Below are 18343 nucleotides of genomic sequence, written 5' to 3'. Positions count from 1 at the left end.
AAGACTCTTTTCAGGGCCATTGCTAGTTTGATTGTGAAGATTCTGTGGTTCTGGCTAGCTGGGGCAGAAGAATCAGCTGTGATTAACAAGATACCAGAACTACTAAAGTGAAAACTTTTCCTTACTGGGACTATTGATGCTGGTTAGCTGGAGCTAAGAAATTAGCGGTGACTAAGAAGAGACCAGCATCATTGAGGTGACATCTTCTGGGAAGTGTTTTCTGAGAGCACAGAGGCTGTGTTCCAGAGATAGCCAAGGTTGTACCTTCTGCTGTGGCTGGACTTGGTAATATGTAAGAGTTACCCAGGTGGTACTGGTTTTGAAGGCAGAAGGGGGTCATGAAGAGCAGCTGAGACTTGGCACTGTGGGAGGCTATGGAAGGCCATTGATGAAGGTGCAGCCTCAGCTGCAATTGATGTCCCAGGACAGAAGGGGTCATGTAAAGGAGTTAAGGCTTGGCACCATGAAGAGAGCCTATGAGAGGCTGTTGGTGAAGCCTAGTTACTACGGAAGATAGCAGTGTTTGGAGATGCCAGTACCATGAGATGACCACCAGGGACAGCAGCAGCAGTGGAGTACAGGCTGCTGGAGCCCAGAAGACAAGATGTGTGTTACAAAGGCATGGCTGGAGAAGTGACCCTAGCCCTTAGAGGAGCCCAGAAGATCTTGAGTTGGATCCCAGACACTGGACAGTTGGAGTTTAATTTTTGCTTTGATCGTGACTGTGCCTGATATTTTTCCCTCTTGAAGGAAGAAAATATTTTAGTGGATCGCACAGTTAAGAGACTTTTAATTGTAAAAAGACCCTTCTAACCCCACAGTCTTATGTCAACAAGTACAAACTGCAAATGGTAACTCAATATAATTTAGATTACACTATCTAATACAGAAAAACTTTGTGTCACATCACTGAATAATAACTAATTTACCTGGCAAGACCCTAAGTTCCCCCCACACACAAAAGCCCTGTTGCATTGTCTCCCCCCAGACTGTGCATATCAATATTCCTGCAACTCATACTACCTCTCTCCTTGAGGCGTGCACGACCATTCTAGACTCTTGGTAGAGGGAAAAATTGTAAATTAAGTTTTAGGTATTACAAATTAGAAATCGGTTTGGAGCAGCAAGATGGTTCATTGAGTAAGGGGACTTACTCACCACCAAAGTGTATGACTTGAGCTCAGTCCCCAAAACCTACATGGTTGGAGGAGAGAACCAATTCCAGCAACTAGCCTCTGACCTACACACACAAACACATAAATGAATAAGTAAACGTAATAAAATTTAATTAGTTTTATGAAAAGTAACACAAGTAAACAGTAGTAAAACCCAATGTTTAAACACAATAATATTGCTTAACCTGAAACAATTGTAATCTGAAAATGTGTAATTGCAATGAGGAAATTTAGTATATCCTTAAAGAAAAGGGAAAATAATACTTGAGTTAGTACAGATTATCTGGGAATAGTTAATGAAGTGCTTCTAAGAAATCACTAGAAAAAAACTTTTCGGGTGTCTGAAGACAGCTACAGTGTACTCATATACACAAAGTAAATAAATCTTTAAAAATATAGTAACTGCCCAAAAAACCAACCAACCCAGTACTTATTAAATTTATGTACCATTATTTAATGATGACTTTCAGAATAATCTAACCTCAATGCTCATATAAGCAAAAGTAACAAAAATCTATAGTCCAGAGTCACAGTTTTAAGAATGAGCATATGGGGGCTGGAGAGACGGCTCAGTGGTTAAGAGCACCGACTCTTCTTCCAGAGGTCCTGAGTTCAATTCCCAGCAACCACATGGTGGCTCTAAACCATCTGTAATGGATTTGGATGCCCTCTTCTGGTGGGTCTGAAGACAGTGACAGTGTACTCATAGTTAAATAAATAAATCTTTAAAAAAAAAAAAGAATGAGCATATGACAAAAGAAAACTCCCTTTCTTTCATTTTATGACTTTTCAAAAATATACATATACAAACTTACATGGAACTTCCTCATATTGTCCACACTTACAGAATTCCTTTCCAGTGGTTATCTTCATAAATTCACAATTTCTCAAATAAGTATCATGTAAATATTCAATAAGATAGGAAATTAATCATTACTTTTCACTTCTTAAGGGTCCTCTTCACATGTTTGGAAGGCGCAGAGTACTGATGGTTTCCCACAATGCTTGCATTCATCAAGCTATCCTGTAATACAAGTTTGTGGTTTCCAGATAACTGAGCAACTGAGGACTTTTATACACTACCTAATGTATGGGGTTTATTTTCCCCTGTGTATCTATGTGGCCTTATGAAGTTGCATATCCACTGAAGGTTTTCCCATCACATAGACACATAGGGTTTTTTTTTTTCTGGGATTCACAACTAGAGAAATGAGAGGTTTTCCAGTTCTATTTTGTTCACAGTATTTCTCTAAGCAAGAGAGTATCTTCAAAGGGCAGTGGGACAATGGAAGGCTTTACCACATGACTTACATTTAAAGGATCATTGCCCATTATGAGTTCTTCCATGTATTCTGAAGGAGCGAGAACATCTGAAGGCCTTCCCACACTGCTGACATTCATAGGGCTTCTCTCCAGTGTGAGTCCTTTCATGGATCCGGAAAGAATGAGAGCAACTGAAGGCCTTGTGGCACTGCTGACACTCATAGGGTTTCTCTCCCGAGTGAGTCCTCTCATGAATTCGGACAGAACTGGAGCAGCTGAAAGCCTTCCCATACTGCTTACATTCATACGGTTTCTCTCCAGTGTGAATTCATCCATGCATGTGAAAGGAGCTAGAGGAACTAAAGGCCTTCCCACACTGCTTACATTCATAGGGCTTCTCTCCCTTGTGAGTCCTCTCATGCATGCGAAAGGAGCTAGAGAAGCTAAAGGCCTTCCCACACTGCCTACATTCATAGGGTTTCTCTCCAGTGTGAATTCGTTCATGCATGCGAAAGGAGCTAGAGGAACTAAAGGCCTTCCCACACTGCTTACACTCATAGGGCTTCTCTCCCGTGTGAGTCCTCTCATGAATTCGAACAGAACTGGCGCAGCTGAAGGCCTTCCCGCACCGCTGACACTCGTGGGGCTTCTCTCCAGTGTGTGTTCGCTCATGAATGTGAAATGAGCTGGGACAATCGAAGGCTTTCCCACACTCTTTACATTTGTAAGGCCCGTTTCCAGTGTGCAATATCACATGCCTTCGAAAGCTTGGGAGAGAAATGAAGGCTTTCCCACACTCCTTACAATCATAAGGCCTCTCGTCAGTGTGAATTCTTTCATGTTTGCGAAAGGAACTGGGGAATCTAAAGGCTTTGCCACATTTTCTACATTTATATGGTTTTTCTCCAGTGTGGATCCTCTCGTGACTTCGAAAAGATGTGGAGCGACTGAGAGCTTTCCCACACTGCTTACACTGGTAAGGCTTCTCTCCAGTGTGAGTCCTCTCATGTAACTGAAAGGTTTGGTAATATCTGAAGGTCTTCCCACACTGCTTACACTCATAGGGTTTCTCTCCAGAGTGAGCTCGTTCGTGGTTTCGAAACAAGCTGGGGTGGCTGAAAGCCTTCCCACACTCCTTACATTTATAGGGTTTTTCTCCTGTGTGCATCCTCATGTGTCCTTGATAAGTGGTGTGATAAATGAAGGCTTTGCCACATTCCTTACACATGTAGGGCTTCTCTCCAGTGTGAGTCCTCTCATGTATTCTAAATGAACTTTGAAAGCTGAATGCTTTCCCACAGTCCTTACACTGGTATAACTTCCCTCTGAATCCGTGACTCTCCCACTGTGTGTGCTCACTATGACACTGCATGTGCCTCTTAAGAGAGGAACGACAGGAGTAAACTTTTCCACATATACCGCATTCACAGGGCTTTACTCCAGGGAGAATATGCTGCTGTTTAAGAGCTGGAAGCTGGGTGAAGACTTCCCTGCATGCACTTTTCCATTCGCGGGGTCTCTGTTCTACATGAGCACTGTGAGATTGAGAATCACATTATTAACAACTTTATAATCATTCATGATGTCATAAACATAGATTATACTTTTTCTATTTTCAAGGAGCATGTACAAAATGAGTACTCTAAAAGAGTTTGAGCACAGATATTATGAAAATGAAGACACTGGGCCTGGAGAGGTGACTCAGCAGTCCAGAGTGCTTGCTGCTCTTGCGGACAACTGAGATTCTGTTCCAGGCACCCATGTAATAGCTCAAAACTGCCTGTGACTCCAGATCTAAAGGATCCACCACCTTCTAAACTCCGCATGTACTAGGCATGTACATACCCATACATGGAAGCAAAACATCCATACACATAAAATAAGTGCATCTAAAAAAATTATAAGTGATATTCATATTGTGTGGTTTATTTCTGTTTTTACATGCAGTTTCTTAACACTGTTTCAAGGGGAGTTATTCTTTGAATACTGCTCGGCTGTATCAGTTTGAAAATTTCTTGGTGAGCTGGATAATTGTAGTGCACACCTTTAATCCCAGCACTCGGAGGCAGAGGCAGGTGCATCTCAGTGAGTTCGAGGCCAGCCTGGTCTACAGAGTGAGTTCCAGGACAGCCGGGGCTACAGAGAGAAACCCTGTCTCGAAAAATAAAAAACAACAATGAAGAAAAAAAACCTAAATAAAAAAAAGCCCTGGCTGCTCTTATGGAGGACCTGAGTTTGGCTCCCAGCATCCACATCTGGTACATATAACCAATCAGCTTTGACTCTGGCTCTCCAGGGAATTTGATGCTCTATAGATTCTGTGGGAACCTGTGCTTGTCCAAACATGCCCACACAGAGACATATAAATTAAGACGAATAAAAAAAAAAAACTTTTAAAAAGGGAAAAGAGGATGACATCATCCTCTTAGGAGGCTGGAGCGATAGATGGTTCTGTGGTTAAGGTTACTTACTGATCTTCCAGAGCACCCGAGTTTGGTTCCCGCCCACACTGGGCAACCCACAATACCGTGTGACTCCAGGTAATCCATCTTCTGGCAATCCTCAGACGATACGTAAATATGCACAAACTCATGCACACACAGGTAATTTAAAATAAATATTTACTTTTTTTGCTACTTATGTGTATGCACCTGCCTGTATGTATGTGTACAATGTGGGTGCAGTGCCCATGGAAAACAGTAGAGGGCATCATATCTCCGGGAGCTGGAGTTACCAGAGGTTGAATCACTTGATTTCAGTACTGAGAACTGAACCCAGGTCCATCACAAAAGCAGCAAGTACCTTTAACCACTCACTCAACTCTCCAGCACCAAAAACAAAATCTTAAAAAATCATGGACCCTTTCGAAAATAGGTGTTGAGGTTTGGTCTTTTGTTATTTATTGTAATGCTGAATGTAGCCCCCAGGACCTGGTTGTCCCAGAGCCAAGACAGTCCGCATGTAGACTTTGCCACCAAGTTATTTCAGATTGGTAAATAAACATGTCAACTGCCAACAGCTGGGCAGAAGAGACATAGGTGGGTTTGGGTTTCCTGGCCTTGGGGTCTAAGAAGGTGGTGCAGGAGGAAGGAGGAGAAACCGCATGGATTAGGTGAGCCATAAAAACATGGCCCTGACAGCTGGGCAACTGGGGCTCAGAGCAGCCTAGGTGAAACACAGCAGGTCATAAGTAATAACTTGGGGTCACTGATGGGAAAGTAGGTTCTAGTAGCATAGTGGGTAGGGATCCGCCTGGCTCTGGGACTGTTTAAGGCTTATTGTAAACATAAAGGCTGTGTGTGTCTTTTGTCTAGGAACTAAAGGGTCAAAGACGGGGTAGAAATTCTAGGTTGAAATTATATGATTTCAACAACAAAATGTAATATGTATTTTACTTAAAATATAAATATTTATATTTTATATGATAAAAAAACATGAAATTGGAGTTTTGTTGTGTTTCCAATGACATACTAAGACTCCATCATAGGACTCCAGTTCTTTAATGAGTACAACTCACCTTATGTATTTTCCCTGAGTTTTGCACTGATCCCTAATGCTCTGGTCTTGCCAATTTTCCCCTAAAAGGAAAAAAAAATTAAATGACAGAAAAACTCATAGGTTCTAGGTCCACGAGGAACCATCATAATCTAGCATACCTACTTACCAAAGCATTCCTTTACAGCTGAATAGTGAAATCTCATTGATGAGCAAGAGACATTTGTTCTTTAATTACCTAGGGCTAAGGAATTTCACTCTTACCAATAGAAGCCAGGTTATCAACGGTTTCCTGCATCACATCTTGGTACAGTTCCTTCTGAGAATCGTCCAGCAGAGCCCACTCCTCATGGGTGAAGTTCACAGCTACATCCTCAAAAGCCACTGAGTCCTAAAACATCCCATGAAAGAAGAATGGCGAACATGACAACACTCACCTCATGAAGAGACTCACATGATTCTGCTTCCTACAACACGTCTATAACTTGGTCCTTAACTACAAGATCTGTCTATACTCAGCTGCTCATAAATTTAACAACACGAGTACTTGCAAGTTATTTCTACTACAGGACTATGACCAGTCCAAGTCTGACTGTGCTCAGATAGGTGTATGGCTGCAGAGCATCCTGGAGACCTTCTATATGAAGTAATATGGGGTGGTGAGCTGTGATAGGCAGTCCGGTGCCTGGCCCAGCTCAGGCTTAAAACCCCAGTGACCCAGCAGGTGACTGTCACCTGCAAGGAACAGCAGGCATTTGGCCATGCCCCTTGAGCTCCTGTCACGCAGTTACAGCCTCCCACGATGACTTCTGCCCCAGAGAGCTCAGTGGCCATCAGTCACATAGGAGCAGTGCCAAGCCCTCCCACATGCAGATAAGGTATCTCCAAGCCAATGAGAAGTACCTGCTGTCAGACCCTGACCCGCCCCAGCACTGTAGATAAGAATCGTATCCTGGAGGAATAAAGGTGTGAGAACTGCTCTATTGTCTAAGAGCTTCTGTTGTAAGAGCTGTAACCCTGCTGCTTGGGAAGAGCCTGCTCCCCTGAAGCGCCACCTGAAGCTCCCCCACCCCAACTCCTCGCTGGCTAGTCACACTCTCCGGGGCCCAGCCTGGCCCAACTCAGGGCAGGGCGATGTAGAATAACTGAGATGGCAATGGTCAGAGACAGAGGTGGAGTCAGTTGCAGGCCCACAAATTAAAAGTTTTTCATTTTAGGTTTGAAAAAACTTTCATCTCCTGCTTTAGTATAAACCATATCACAAGCTATTCCATAAAATATATCAAATCTGTATGACGGCTTAATGGCACACTTGGAGAGGGAGGGAAGGAGGGAGGGAGAATGAGAATTTCTTCTATTATAGTTACACACATGAAAACAGAAGGCCAGTTGGGTGTGGGGGGCATACCTTTAATCCCACTATTCTAAAAGCAGGTCACTGAGTGCAAGGCCAGTCTGGTCTACAAAGGGAATTCCCAGGGTCATTCCTCAGAAAAACCCTATCTCAGAACAACAACAACAACAAAGAAAGAATAAGACAGAGAAGGAGGGGGAGGGGGAGGGGGAGGGAGAGGGAGAGACAGAAAATCTGTGGAATTTCAACTGATATCAACACCAAACTGCAAACTGGCTAGGTCCCTGAAAGCAATAGATCAAACTTAGTTGAATGAAAATGTTCTCTTAGAGAACCAGTGATTGTTAACATGTATGTGATGTGTATCACAGATTCAACCATTCCTGTTCTCCTCCTCCCACTTGATGCAGCCAGGAGGTTACATCAAAGTCCAAGAGCCACCCAAGTGCCCTGTACTCAGGGGCCTTGGGCAGCTTCTCCCTTCCTTAGCACAGGAAGACAGAAGATCAAGTACCAGAGTAGCTCTTGCTCCAAGACCCTCAACCATGCACCTCAGTCACACTGGCTTCCAAGAGAAAAGGGTTAGTTGCAGTTTTCCCAATGGGGTAACAAGAGAATACCCCACAACAAAGCAAAGCAACAAAATCCAGTGTCGCACCACAGCTGGAAAGGACTTCAATCAAGTCAGCAATGGCTGCATTTTAAAGATACACTTTGAGTCTTCCAAGTACCATAGAAGGAGGGAAATCTTTAGGAGGTGTGGCCCAGTAAAGAAAAGTGTTACAGACAAACTCTGGAGATATTTTACATGTTTCTAAATTATATATATTTTACATTAGGGAAAATATGAGAAGCATATAAATCTATTCAAGTTGATCAATCCAGAGGCAGGCAATGCTGACAGCCCAGACCACAAGAGAGAGAGAGACAGATATAGAGACAGAGAAAGACAGAGAGAGAGAGAGAGAGAGAGAGAGAGAGAGAGAGAGAGAAGAAAAAGGAGGAGAAGGAGGAAGAGGAGGAGGAGGAGGAGGAGGAGGAGGAGGAGGAGGAGGAGGAGCCGGGCGGTGGTGGCACACACCTTTAATCCCAGCACTCGGGAGGCAGAGGCAGGCGGATTTCTGAGTTCGAGGCCAGCCTGGTCTACAAAGTGAGTACCAGGACAGCTAAGGCTACACAGAGAAACCATGTCTCGAAAAACCAAAAAAAGAAGGGACCCAGCCCAGCATCCGGGCTGGAGAATTTAGGGTAGGGTATGCCAGCCAGAATGACCCTGTAACAGGTCACTGCTGAGGGAAAGTTGGCAGCCAAAGTCCACTTTAATATGTTAAATAAGTGGGTCCCTGCATGTGTGTGTGCACATGTATGGACACACACACACACAGAGGCAGGCATAGGTACAAACACACACACACAACATGCACTCAACATAGACACACAAAAAACAACAAAACATTTTATTTAATAGTCATAGTAACATCAAGATGGTTCAGCAGGTAGGGGCACTTGCAACTGTGCCTGAAGACCGCAGTTCCAACCTGAGGAGAACTGAATCCAGCAAGTGGTCCTCTGTCCTCCCACCACACACCGGCTCTGTCAACACCTCTTACACCACCTGTGATGGCTTATATATGCTTGGCCCAGGGAGTGGCACTATTTGAAGGTGTGGCCTTGTTGGAGTAGGTGTGTCACTGTAGGTGTGGGCTTTAACACCTCATTCTAGCTGCCTGGAAGTCAGTATTCTGCTAGCAGCCTTCAGATGAAGATGTAGAACTCTCAGCTCCTCTTACACCACGCCTGCCTGGATGATGTCATATTCCTGCCTTGATGATAATGGACTGAACCTCTGAACCTGTAAGCCAGCCCAATTAAATGTTGTCCTTATAAGACTTGCTTTGGCCATGGTGTCTGTTCACAGCAGTAAACCCTAAGTAAGACATCACCACACCTCCATAGGATAAAAGCGCAAAGGAAAGGACACTCTGACCCACGCTTGAGCCCAACCCCAAGACCAGGGATAAGAAACAGAATCCTATCTATCCCTGAGCTTGCCACAGAAATCCACAAATCTCTAGACAGGAAAATGCATCAATGCCTGAGGTCACCAGGCTTAGGAACTGAAATTCCATCTACTCTCACCCTGGAGATCTTCACCCCCAAGAAATCCTACAGAAGCAGTTCTTAGTGCTGGGGACAGCATACAATGACAGGGACTGCCTGCAGGAGGCCGGGATGGAGACATCTCAGTAGCCCAAGGCAGCTCTTTGTAAAAAAACATTTGTTCCCATTTTTCCTAACCTTAGCCCTGGACAACAGCTGTATAGATTTCATTTGTGCATGACTGCTTTTCAGTTGGCCTTGGTGTGCATAATTATTCTGACTTTCCTACTTCTTTCTCCTTCTGCTCTGGCGAATTCTGTGAAACTAGATGTTCCTTGATGTAATGGTTCTTAAACAATTAAAAATTAAACATAGGGGCACAGCACAACACAGTCCTAATGGCCCAGGCGCATGCTGTGTGTTCTCATCTTGGAAACAATGTAATAACTGCTCAATGGTAGTTCCAGATTAATGCTTGACTTTGAGAAGTAAGTTTGAAGAAATTATTAGAAAATGAAATAGAGTCAACACTGGGACCCCAAGAAAAGAAGAAATAAGTTTTGCACAACATTTAAGAGTGATTTCTGGATAAACAAGTATAGAATACATAAAATCTTATACTAGTAGAACTAAGTCAGAACACTGGGACTCTTAGGAGAGTCACTGTGTGCAATGTGCAGAAGCAGAAAGCTAGCGGAACTACTGAGTTAAGGGTTAACTTGATTCTTTCTGGCCACTGCCTGGCAGCTTTGCCCATGTCATTTATCATTAGAGCTTCACAAGAAAATGCAAGTAGCTGACCTCAGAACTCTGAATTCTGAAGTATAATAAGTCAAAAGTTAAAAAGTTCAAGTAATGATAAGTTTTCAATTATTATTATTTTGGCCACAGGCTTGGGAATAGGGAAAGCTTGAAACTTTGGGGAACAATTGTAATTCTTGATTCCTTGTGGAATGTGGCTATTCTTTTGAATTCAATTTGGCAATGATTATACAATGTCTTTTTTTTTTTTTTTCTAGCGGTTCTTGGAGTATCAATAAAAGACTGGGGCAAGAAAAAGGTGAGAGACCATGAGAAAAGCGTGTGAAGGGTAAATAAAGAAAGCATGCGAAGAGTGAGTGAGGAGAGAATGGGAAGAGTGAGTGAGGAAAGATTGTGGAGAGTGAGTGAGGAGGGAATGTGAGAGTGAGTGAGGAGGGAATGTGAGAGTGAGTGAGGAGGGAATGTAAGAGTCAGTGAGGGGGAGTGGGTGGGCAGGGGAGTGGGGGTGGGTGGATATGGGGGACTTTTGGTATAGCATTGGAAATGTAAATGAGTTAAATACCTAATAAAAAATGGAAAAAAAAAAAAAGAGTCAGTGAGGATGGAATGTGAGAGTGAATGAGAAGGGAATGTGAGAGTGAGTGAGGAGAGAATGTGGAGAGTGAGTGAGGAGGAAATGTGAGAAGGGAATGTGAGAGTGAGGAGGGAATGCAAGAGTGAGTGAGGAGGGAATGTGAGAGTCAGTGAAGGAATGGAATGTTGAGAGTGAATGAGAAGGGGAACTGTGAGAGTGAGTGAAGGAGAGAAATGTGAGAGTGAAATGAGGAGAGAATGTGAGAGTGAGTGAAGAGGAAATGTGAGAGTGAGTGAGGAGAGAATGTGGAGAGTGAGTGAGGAGAGAATGTGAGAGTGAGTGAGAATAGAATGTGAGAGTCAGTGAGGAGAGATTGTGGAGAGTGTGTGAGGAGGGAACATGAGAGTGAGTGAGGAGGGAATGTGAGAGTCAGTGAGGATGGAATGTGAGAGTGAGTGAGAAGGGAATGTGAGAGTGAGTGAGGAGGGAATGTGAGAGTGAGTGAGGAGAGAATGTGAAGAGTGAGTGACGAGGGAATGTGAGAGTGAGTGAGGAGGGAATGTGAGAGTCAGTGAGGAGAGATTGTGGAGAGTGAGTGAGGAGGGAATGTGAGAGGGAGTAAGGAGAGAATGTGAGAGTGAGTGAGGAGAGAATGTGGAGAGTGAGTGAGGAGGGAATGTGAGAGTGAGTGAGGAGAGATTGTGGAGAGTGAGTGAGGAGGGAATGTGAGAGTGAGTGAGGAGAGTTTGTGGAGAGTGAGTGAGGAGGGAATGTGAGAGTGAGTGAGGAGGGAATGTGAGAGTGAGTGAGGAGGGAATGTGAGAGTGAGTGAGGAGAGAATGTGAGAGTGAGTGAGGAGGAAATGTGAGAGTGAGTGAGGAGAGATTGTGGAGAGTGAGTGACAAGGGAATGTGAGAGTGAGTGAGGAGAGATTGTGGAGAGTGAGTGAGGAGGGAATGTGAGAGTGAGTAAGGAGAGAATGTGAGAGTGAGTGAGGAGGCAATGTGAGAGTGAGTGAGGAGAGATTGTGGAGAGTGAGTGACAAGGGAATGTGAGAGTGAGTGAGGAGAGATTGTGGAGAGTGAGTGAGGAGGGAATGTGAGAGTGAGTAAGGAGGGATTGTGAGAGTGAGTGAGGAGAGAATGTGGAGAGTGAGTGAAGAGGGAATGTGAGAGTGAGTGAGGAGAGATTGTGGAGAGTGAGTGAAGAGGAAATGTGGAGAGTGAGTGAGGAGAGAATGTGAGAGTGAGTGAGGAGGGAATGTGAGAGTGAGTGAGGAGAGAATGTGAGAGTGAGTGAGGAGGAAATGTGAGAGTGAGTGAGGAGAGATTGTGGAGAGTGAGTGACAAGGGAATGTGAGAGTGAGTGAGGAGAGATTGTGGAGAGTGAGTGAGGAGGGAATGTAAGAGTCAGTGAGGATGGAATGTGAGAGTGAATGAGAAGGGAATGTGAGAGTGAGGGAGGAGAGAATGTGAGAGTGAATGAGGAGAGAATGTGAGAGTGAGTGAAGAGGGAATGTGAGAGTGAGGAGGGAATGCAAGAGTGAGTGAGGAGGGAATGTGAGAGTCAGTGAGGATGGAATGTGAGAGTGAATGAGAAGGGAATGTGAGAGTGAGTGAGGAGGAAATGTGAGAGTGAGTGAGGAGAGAATGTGAGAGTCAGTGAGGATGGAATGTGAGAGTGAGTGAGAAGGGAATGTGAGAGTGAGTGAGGAGGGAATGTGAGAGTGAGTGAGGAGAGAATGTGAAGAGTGAGTGACGAGGGAATGTGAGAGTGAGTGAGGAGAGAATGTGAGAGTGAGTGAGGAGAAAATGTGAGAGTGAGTGAGGAGAGAATGTGGAGAGTGAGTGAGGAGGGAATGTGAGAGTGAGTAAGGAGAGATTGTGGAGAGTGAGTGAAGAGGAAATGTGGAGAGTGAGTGAGGAGAGAATGTGAGAGTGAGTGAGGAGAGAATGTGAGAGTGAGTGAGGAGGAAATGTGAGAGTGAGTGAGGAGAGATTGTGGAGAGTGAGTGACAAGGGAATGTGAGAGTGAATGAGGAGAGATTGTGGAGAGTGAGTGAGGAGGGAATGTGAGAGTGAGTAAGGAGGGATTGTGAGAGTGAGTGAGGAGAGAATGTGGAGAGTGAGTGAAGAGGGAATGTGAGAGTGAGTGAGGAGAGATTGTGGAGAGTGAATGAAAAGGAAATGTGGAGAGTGAGTGAGGAGAGAATGTGAGAGTGAGTGAGGAGGGAATGTGAGAGTGAGTGAGGAGAAAATGTGAGAGTGAGTGAGGAGGAAATGTGAGAGTGAGTGAGGAGAGATTGTGGAGAGTGAGTGAGGAGGGAATGTAAGAGTCAGTGAGGATGGATTGTGAGAGTGAATGAGAAGGGAATGTGAGAGTGAGTGAGGAGAGAATGTGAGAGTGAATGAGGAGAGAATGTGAGAGTGAGTGAGGAGGGAATGTGAGAGTGAGGAGGGAATGCAAGAGTGAGTGAGGAGGGAATGTGAGAGTCAGTGAGGATGGAATGTGAGAGTGAATGAGAAGGGAATGTGAGAGTGAGTGAGGAGGAAATGTGAGAGTGAGTGAGGAGAGAATGTGAGAGTGAATGAGGAAGAAATGTGAGAATGAGTGAGGAGAGAATGTGGAGAGTGAGTGAGAAGAGAATGTGGAGAGTGAGTGAGGAGAGAATGTGAGAGTGAGTGAGGAGGGAATGTGAGAGTGAGTGAGGAGAGATTGTGGAGAGTGAGTGAGGAGGGAATGTGAGAGTGAGTAAGAAGGGAATGTGAGAGTCAGTGAGGATGGAATGTGAGAGTGAGTGAGGAGGGAATGTGAGAGTGAGTGAGGAGGGAATGTGAGAGTGAGTGAGGAGGGAATGTGAGAGTGAGTGAGGAGGAAATGTGAGAGTGAGTGAGGAGAGATTGTGGAGAGTGAGTGAGGAGGGAATGTGAGAGTTTGAGAGTGATTGAGGAGGGAATGTGAGAGTGAGTGAGGAGGGAATGTGGAGAGTGAGTGAGGAGAGAATGTGAGAGTGAGTGAGGAGGGATTGTGGAGAGTGAGTGAGGAGGAAATGTGAGAGTAAGTGAGGAGAGAATGTGGAGAGTCAGTGAGGAGGGAATGTGAAAATGAGTGAGAATAGAATGTGAGAGTGAGTGAAGAGGGAATGTGAGGTGTATATGGAGAGTGTGGGTGTGAGTGAAAGGAGAGTGCATGTGATATGTGTGAGTTGTGTGTAAAGAGTGTGTGTGAGAGTGAAAGGGGAACACACAGAGGTATGTAGGAGTGAGAGTTCAAGAAATAAAAAAAGGGCACACCGAAGAAAAGCCAAGAGAATCCAGAGTGTGTACAACCTCAAGTGCGAGCGGGTGATCAAAAGAGCAGAGAGTAAGAGAACTTTAGAGAGTAATTGTAAGCCTTGAAAATTTGCCTGTCAGTTGATACCCCAAAAGTAGTCTGTATATATTATGCGCCTTTCAGATATCTCTGCTTCCAGTTGAGAACTTCGCTCCTGTGTGGAGGCTGGGCCCCGACATTAATGCGTTCCCTCTCCTGGGTTTTTCCTCTCCCAATAAATCTCTATGTGAGCTTTGTTATGGTGTGACCTTGTATTATTCCTTGATAACTGATTGCCAGGTCACAATACCTATGTGAGCAGAGCTGGAACACTTTTCCAGGAGCAGAACTTTCTGGGGGTGGGGCTCCCCTCCTGGAGCAGAACTTTTGCTGGGAAAACCTTCCCCTGCAGCAGCCCAAGAAGAGCTGTAACACTTATGTAGGGGAAGCCTTTCGTTTCAGAGCTGCAACTCATACACACACACACACACACACACACACCCTTCTCAATAAGTAAGTAATTTCAAAAGGAGTCAAAAAAATCTTTAAAAAGGAAAACCAATTCATTTGTTTTATAATTAAAACACTGCCTCTGGCTGGAACGCGGCAGTGGTGACAGTTGACAAAGATGCCGTCCAAAGGGGAGAGAGTTGGCATTTGGAAACCTGGGGATTTAAGGAGAGCTAAGAAAGAATATGGAGTCGTGCTTTCGAGACCCTGGTGCCCACAAACTTGGAACCCTTAAAGGGAAACGGGTCCCGTTATTTGGAGGTTGGGAATTCTCAGGACCCCGCACCCGAGCCGGGAGCCACAACACAGAGCTGGTCGAAGCCAAGTCTGCGCAGAGTCTCAGAGTCAGGGGCAGAGCCAAGGCTAGGCGGGCAGAGGACTGCAGAGCCCGGCAGAGCAAGCCGGGTCGAGCCAAGAGGAGCCGAGTGGAGCCAAGTGGAGCCGAGTGGAGCCGAGTGGAGCCAAGTGGAGCCGAGTGGCGCCGAACCTGAGCCAGCAACGCTCTCCAGCGCAGACTCCAAGGCTGCGGGAGAGGCCCGCTCTGGTCGCGTCGGGCTGGGCTGCTTCGGGTTACAGATGCCACTTCCCGCCCTCAGCCAGCCCGCCTCACTCACCATTTCCCCGCGTCCTCCCAGGCTCCCGCCTCCGTGGCTGACACCCCAGAGAACCTGCCTGAAATAGAGTCAGGAGAGCGCGTTCTCCTGGCGCTCTGCCTCTGGCGCTCCCAAACATACACTCCGGCGTCCCTGATTGGACAGCTAGCGCGGGCACGCCCACTCGCCTGAATGTCCGCTGAGCACCAGGACACTCCTCGGATTGGTCCTGCCCGAGTTTGTTCCCCTGGTAGCATCTTTGCATTTTAAGGAGAATAAATTCTCCGATCAGATACTGCTCTTTGGTGTTCGTCTTAGCTCCCTCTGAATGAGGGACATGAGTAGGCCCAGGAAAGTACAGATTTACTTCCGAGATGAAGCTGAAAGACCCCCGAAGGGAGACCCTCACTCAAGTCTCAGGATAACAGCGGACCCCCCCCCCCAAGAACTCACGAGAGACCAAGCTTGATGCAAACCACACGAGGCTTTATTCGGGAAAGCCACTCAGGGGTAGAGGAGTCAACCCCGAGGGGGAAGGGGTCCCAGTTTTTATAGGCCCTCGGGGGTAAAGGAGAAGCGGGGAGTAGGGGATTTCCAGAGCTAAACAATGTCTATTCTAAAATGATTTCTCAAGAAATGGGTATGGGAGGGGTACAAGGAAAGAGTCTGGTGCAGGTGTAGCAACTCCGGATTGGGCCGGCTATGGTTGCTAGGGAGATTTTCCGACTCTTCCCCAGCAACCAATATCAAAAAAACACCTGGCAATGGGCTTCAGCAGTGGGCACACACATGGGTTCAAAGAATGGTCAGAACATTGGCAGACGCACGGGTTCAAGGAGCAGCCGGAGCATTGTGCACCTCTATTTTTCTAAATCAGTGAAGCTAGTTCTGCTAACAATGAAATCTATTTTGCCAGTTTCAGGGCTTCTGTGACCTTTTACATTCTGTCAGGATCTTTCAAAGCGAGATTGCTTTTGTCCAAAGTAAGAGGCCAAACAAAACAAAAACAGAATAAACAGGGCCTGCGAGATGGCTGAACAGGAAGAGGCACCACGAACCTGACAACCACAAGAAAGGAGACTCATGAGAGTAGCTCTCTCTCGCTCTCTCTCTCTCTCTCTCTCTCTCACACACACACACACACACCGTGTTTGTTTGTTTGTTTGTTTGTTTGTTTGTTTCAATCCTCAAATGGAAAGGTTCTACCGACGTACTCTCAGGCTTAACACAGGTTGAGCAGCATCTCACAAACTATGTATGATCCAAATTTACTTCAAAGTGAACTCACCATATCTAAATACAAACACTTAAAAGTGCCCTCAACAGACCTGAAGAAATGGCCCCGTGGTTAAAAGCATTTGCTGCAATTTCAGAGGACCCTGCTTCAGTTCCCAGCACCCACACTGCAGCTCATAACCACCTGTAGCTCCAACTCCATGACACCCAATACCTTCTTCTGGCCTCCGTGGGCACTGCAAGCACATGGTGTACACACCTACATACATAGAAGCAAAGCACTCAAACACATTAGATAAAGGCAATTCTTTTCTAAAATTAAATTTAAAAGAAAGTAGTGAAGCATGCCAAATTTTTAATTCAAACACTCAGGAGGCAGAGGATCTCTGTGAGTTTAAAGCCAGCCTAACCTACATAGATAGTTATAGGCCAGAAAGAGCCACACCATGAAACCCTGTCTCAAGTATAAAATAAAATTAAAAAGCAAACTGAAGAGCTGGCTCTGTGGTTAAGCACTTCTCTTGTGGAGGACCTAACTTTGGCTCCTACCACCCACATGGTGGCTAATGACAGTCTTTAATTCCAGGAGTCATTATACACTAAATAAATATTTATCTTAAATGTTGGTGGACTCCGGAGAGCTCAGAGATGTCTAATATGTCACATGTCTAATATGAAGATTTGTGTTTGCCCCCTTAGCACAGCAAACCATTTTTTAAAATGACCTCAAAAAATATAATTAAAAAGTGACTGTAGCTTTCCTTTCCTCTGGCGGCAGCCATCAGGTGAGCCAAGATGGGTGCATACAAGTACATCCAGGAGCTATGGAGGAAGAAGCAGTCCGACGTGATGCGCTTTCTTCTGAGGGTCCGCTGTTGGCAATACCGCCAGCTCTCTGCGCTGCACAGGGCTCCCCGCCCCACCCGGCCTGATAAAGCTCGAAGACTGGGATACAAGGCTAAGCAAGGCTATGTCATTTACAGGATTCGTGTCCGCCGTGGTGGTCGTAAACGCCCAGTTCCTAAGGGTGCAACTTACGGCAAGCCTGTCCACCATGGTGTTAACCAGCTGAAATTTGCCCGAAGCCTTCAGTCTGTTGCTGAGGAGAGAGCTGGGCGCCATTGTGGGGCTTTGAGAGTCCTGAATTCCTACTGGGTTGGTGAAGATTCCACATATAAATTTTTTGAGGTTATCCTCATTGATCCGTTCCATAAAGCTATCAGAAGAAATCCTGACACCCAGTGGATCACCAAACCAGTCCACAAACACAGAGAAATGCGTGGGCTGACATCTGCTGGCCGAAAGAGCCGTGGCCTTGGAAAGGGCCACAAGTTCCACCACACTATTGGTGGTTCCCGCCGTGCAGCCTGGAGAAGGCGCAATACTCTCCAGCTCCACCGTTACCGCTAATACACGTGATATTTGTAAAATTCATATCCAATAAACAATTTAGGACAGTCAAAAAAAAAAAAAAAAGTGACTGTAACATATTTAGATATAGACACTTTAAAGTAACCTCGAAGGCAGGGCCTGGTTTGAGGCCAGCCTGGTCTACAAAGTGAGTTGCTGGTACAGTGAGACTGAAGATACAATGCGAATAGCAAAAGGTGGGGAGAGCCCTGAAATTTCAAGGGAGCACATTGAGGTGGGAGGCAGCATGTAAGTTGGAAGAGCCTGGGAGTCCAAGTGGTGGGAATGGGTATCAGCCTGGGAGCTAGCCCGGGAGCTAGCCTGGGAGCTCACCTAGGGACTAGCTTGGGAGCTTTGATCTGGTACTGGGCTGTTTGCATTGGAGGGAACAAGGTGCCTCCTCGCCAGACTGGCTTCACAAGGAGCTGAAATCAAAGGATCAACACAAATTTGAAGCCAGCTGTACTGTGAAATCCTGTCTCAAGACAAACAAACATGCTTCCGCCATGAACTCATGTTATCAAGAAACCTCACAAGGAAGTCCTCAAAATTCATGGTC

General features: G+C 45.6%; 1 protein-coding gene and 1 pseudogene across 1 annotated transcript; one reads left to right on the top strand and one right to left on the bottom strand.

The window, feature by feature from the left end:
- Nucleotides 1-1267: 1267 nt before the first annotated feature.
- On the bottom strand, nucleotides 1268-15225 carry Zfp872 (zinc finger protein 872). The gene is made up of 4 exons (NM_001033813.4): nucleotides 15160-15225; nucleotides 6198-6324; nucleotides 5956-6016; nucleotides 1268-3973 (listed from the first exon to the last, which is right to left on the bottom strand). Exons 1-4 carry the CDS (start codon nucleotides 15160-15162, stop codon nucleotides 2767-2769), a joined length of 1398 nt encoding a protein of 465 aa, NP_001028985.1. The 5' UTR covers nucleotides 15163-15225; the 3' UTR covers nucleotides 1268-2766.
- Nucleotides 17133-17835, top strand: Rpl15-ps3 (ribosomal protein L15, pseudogene 3; annotated as a pseudogene).

This window comes from Mus musculus, chromosome 9 (assembly GCF_000001635.26).
Source record: "Mus musculus strain C57BL/6J chromosome 9, GRCm38.p6 C57BL/6J".
NCBI classification, from domain to species: domain Eukaryota; kingdom Metazoa; phylum Chordata; class Mammalia; order Rodentia; family Muridae; genus Mus; species Mus musculus.
This window is presented reverse-complemented; position numbering and strand designations above follow the sequence as displayed.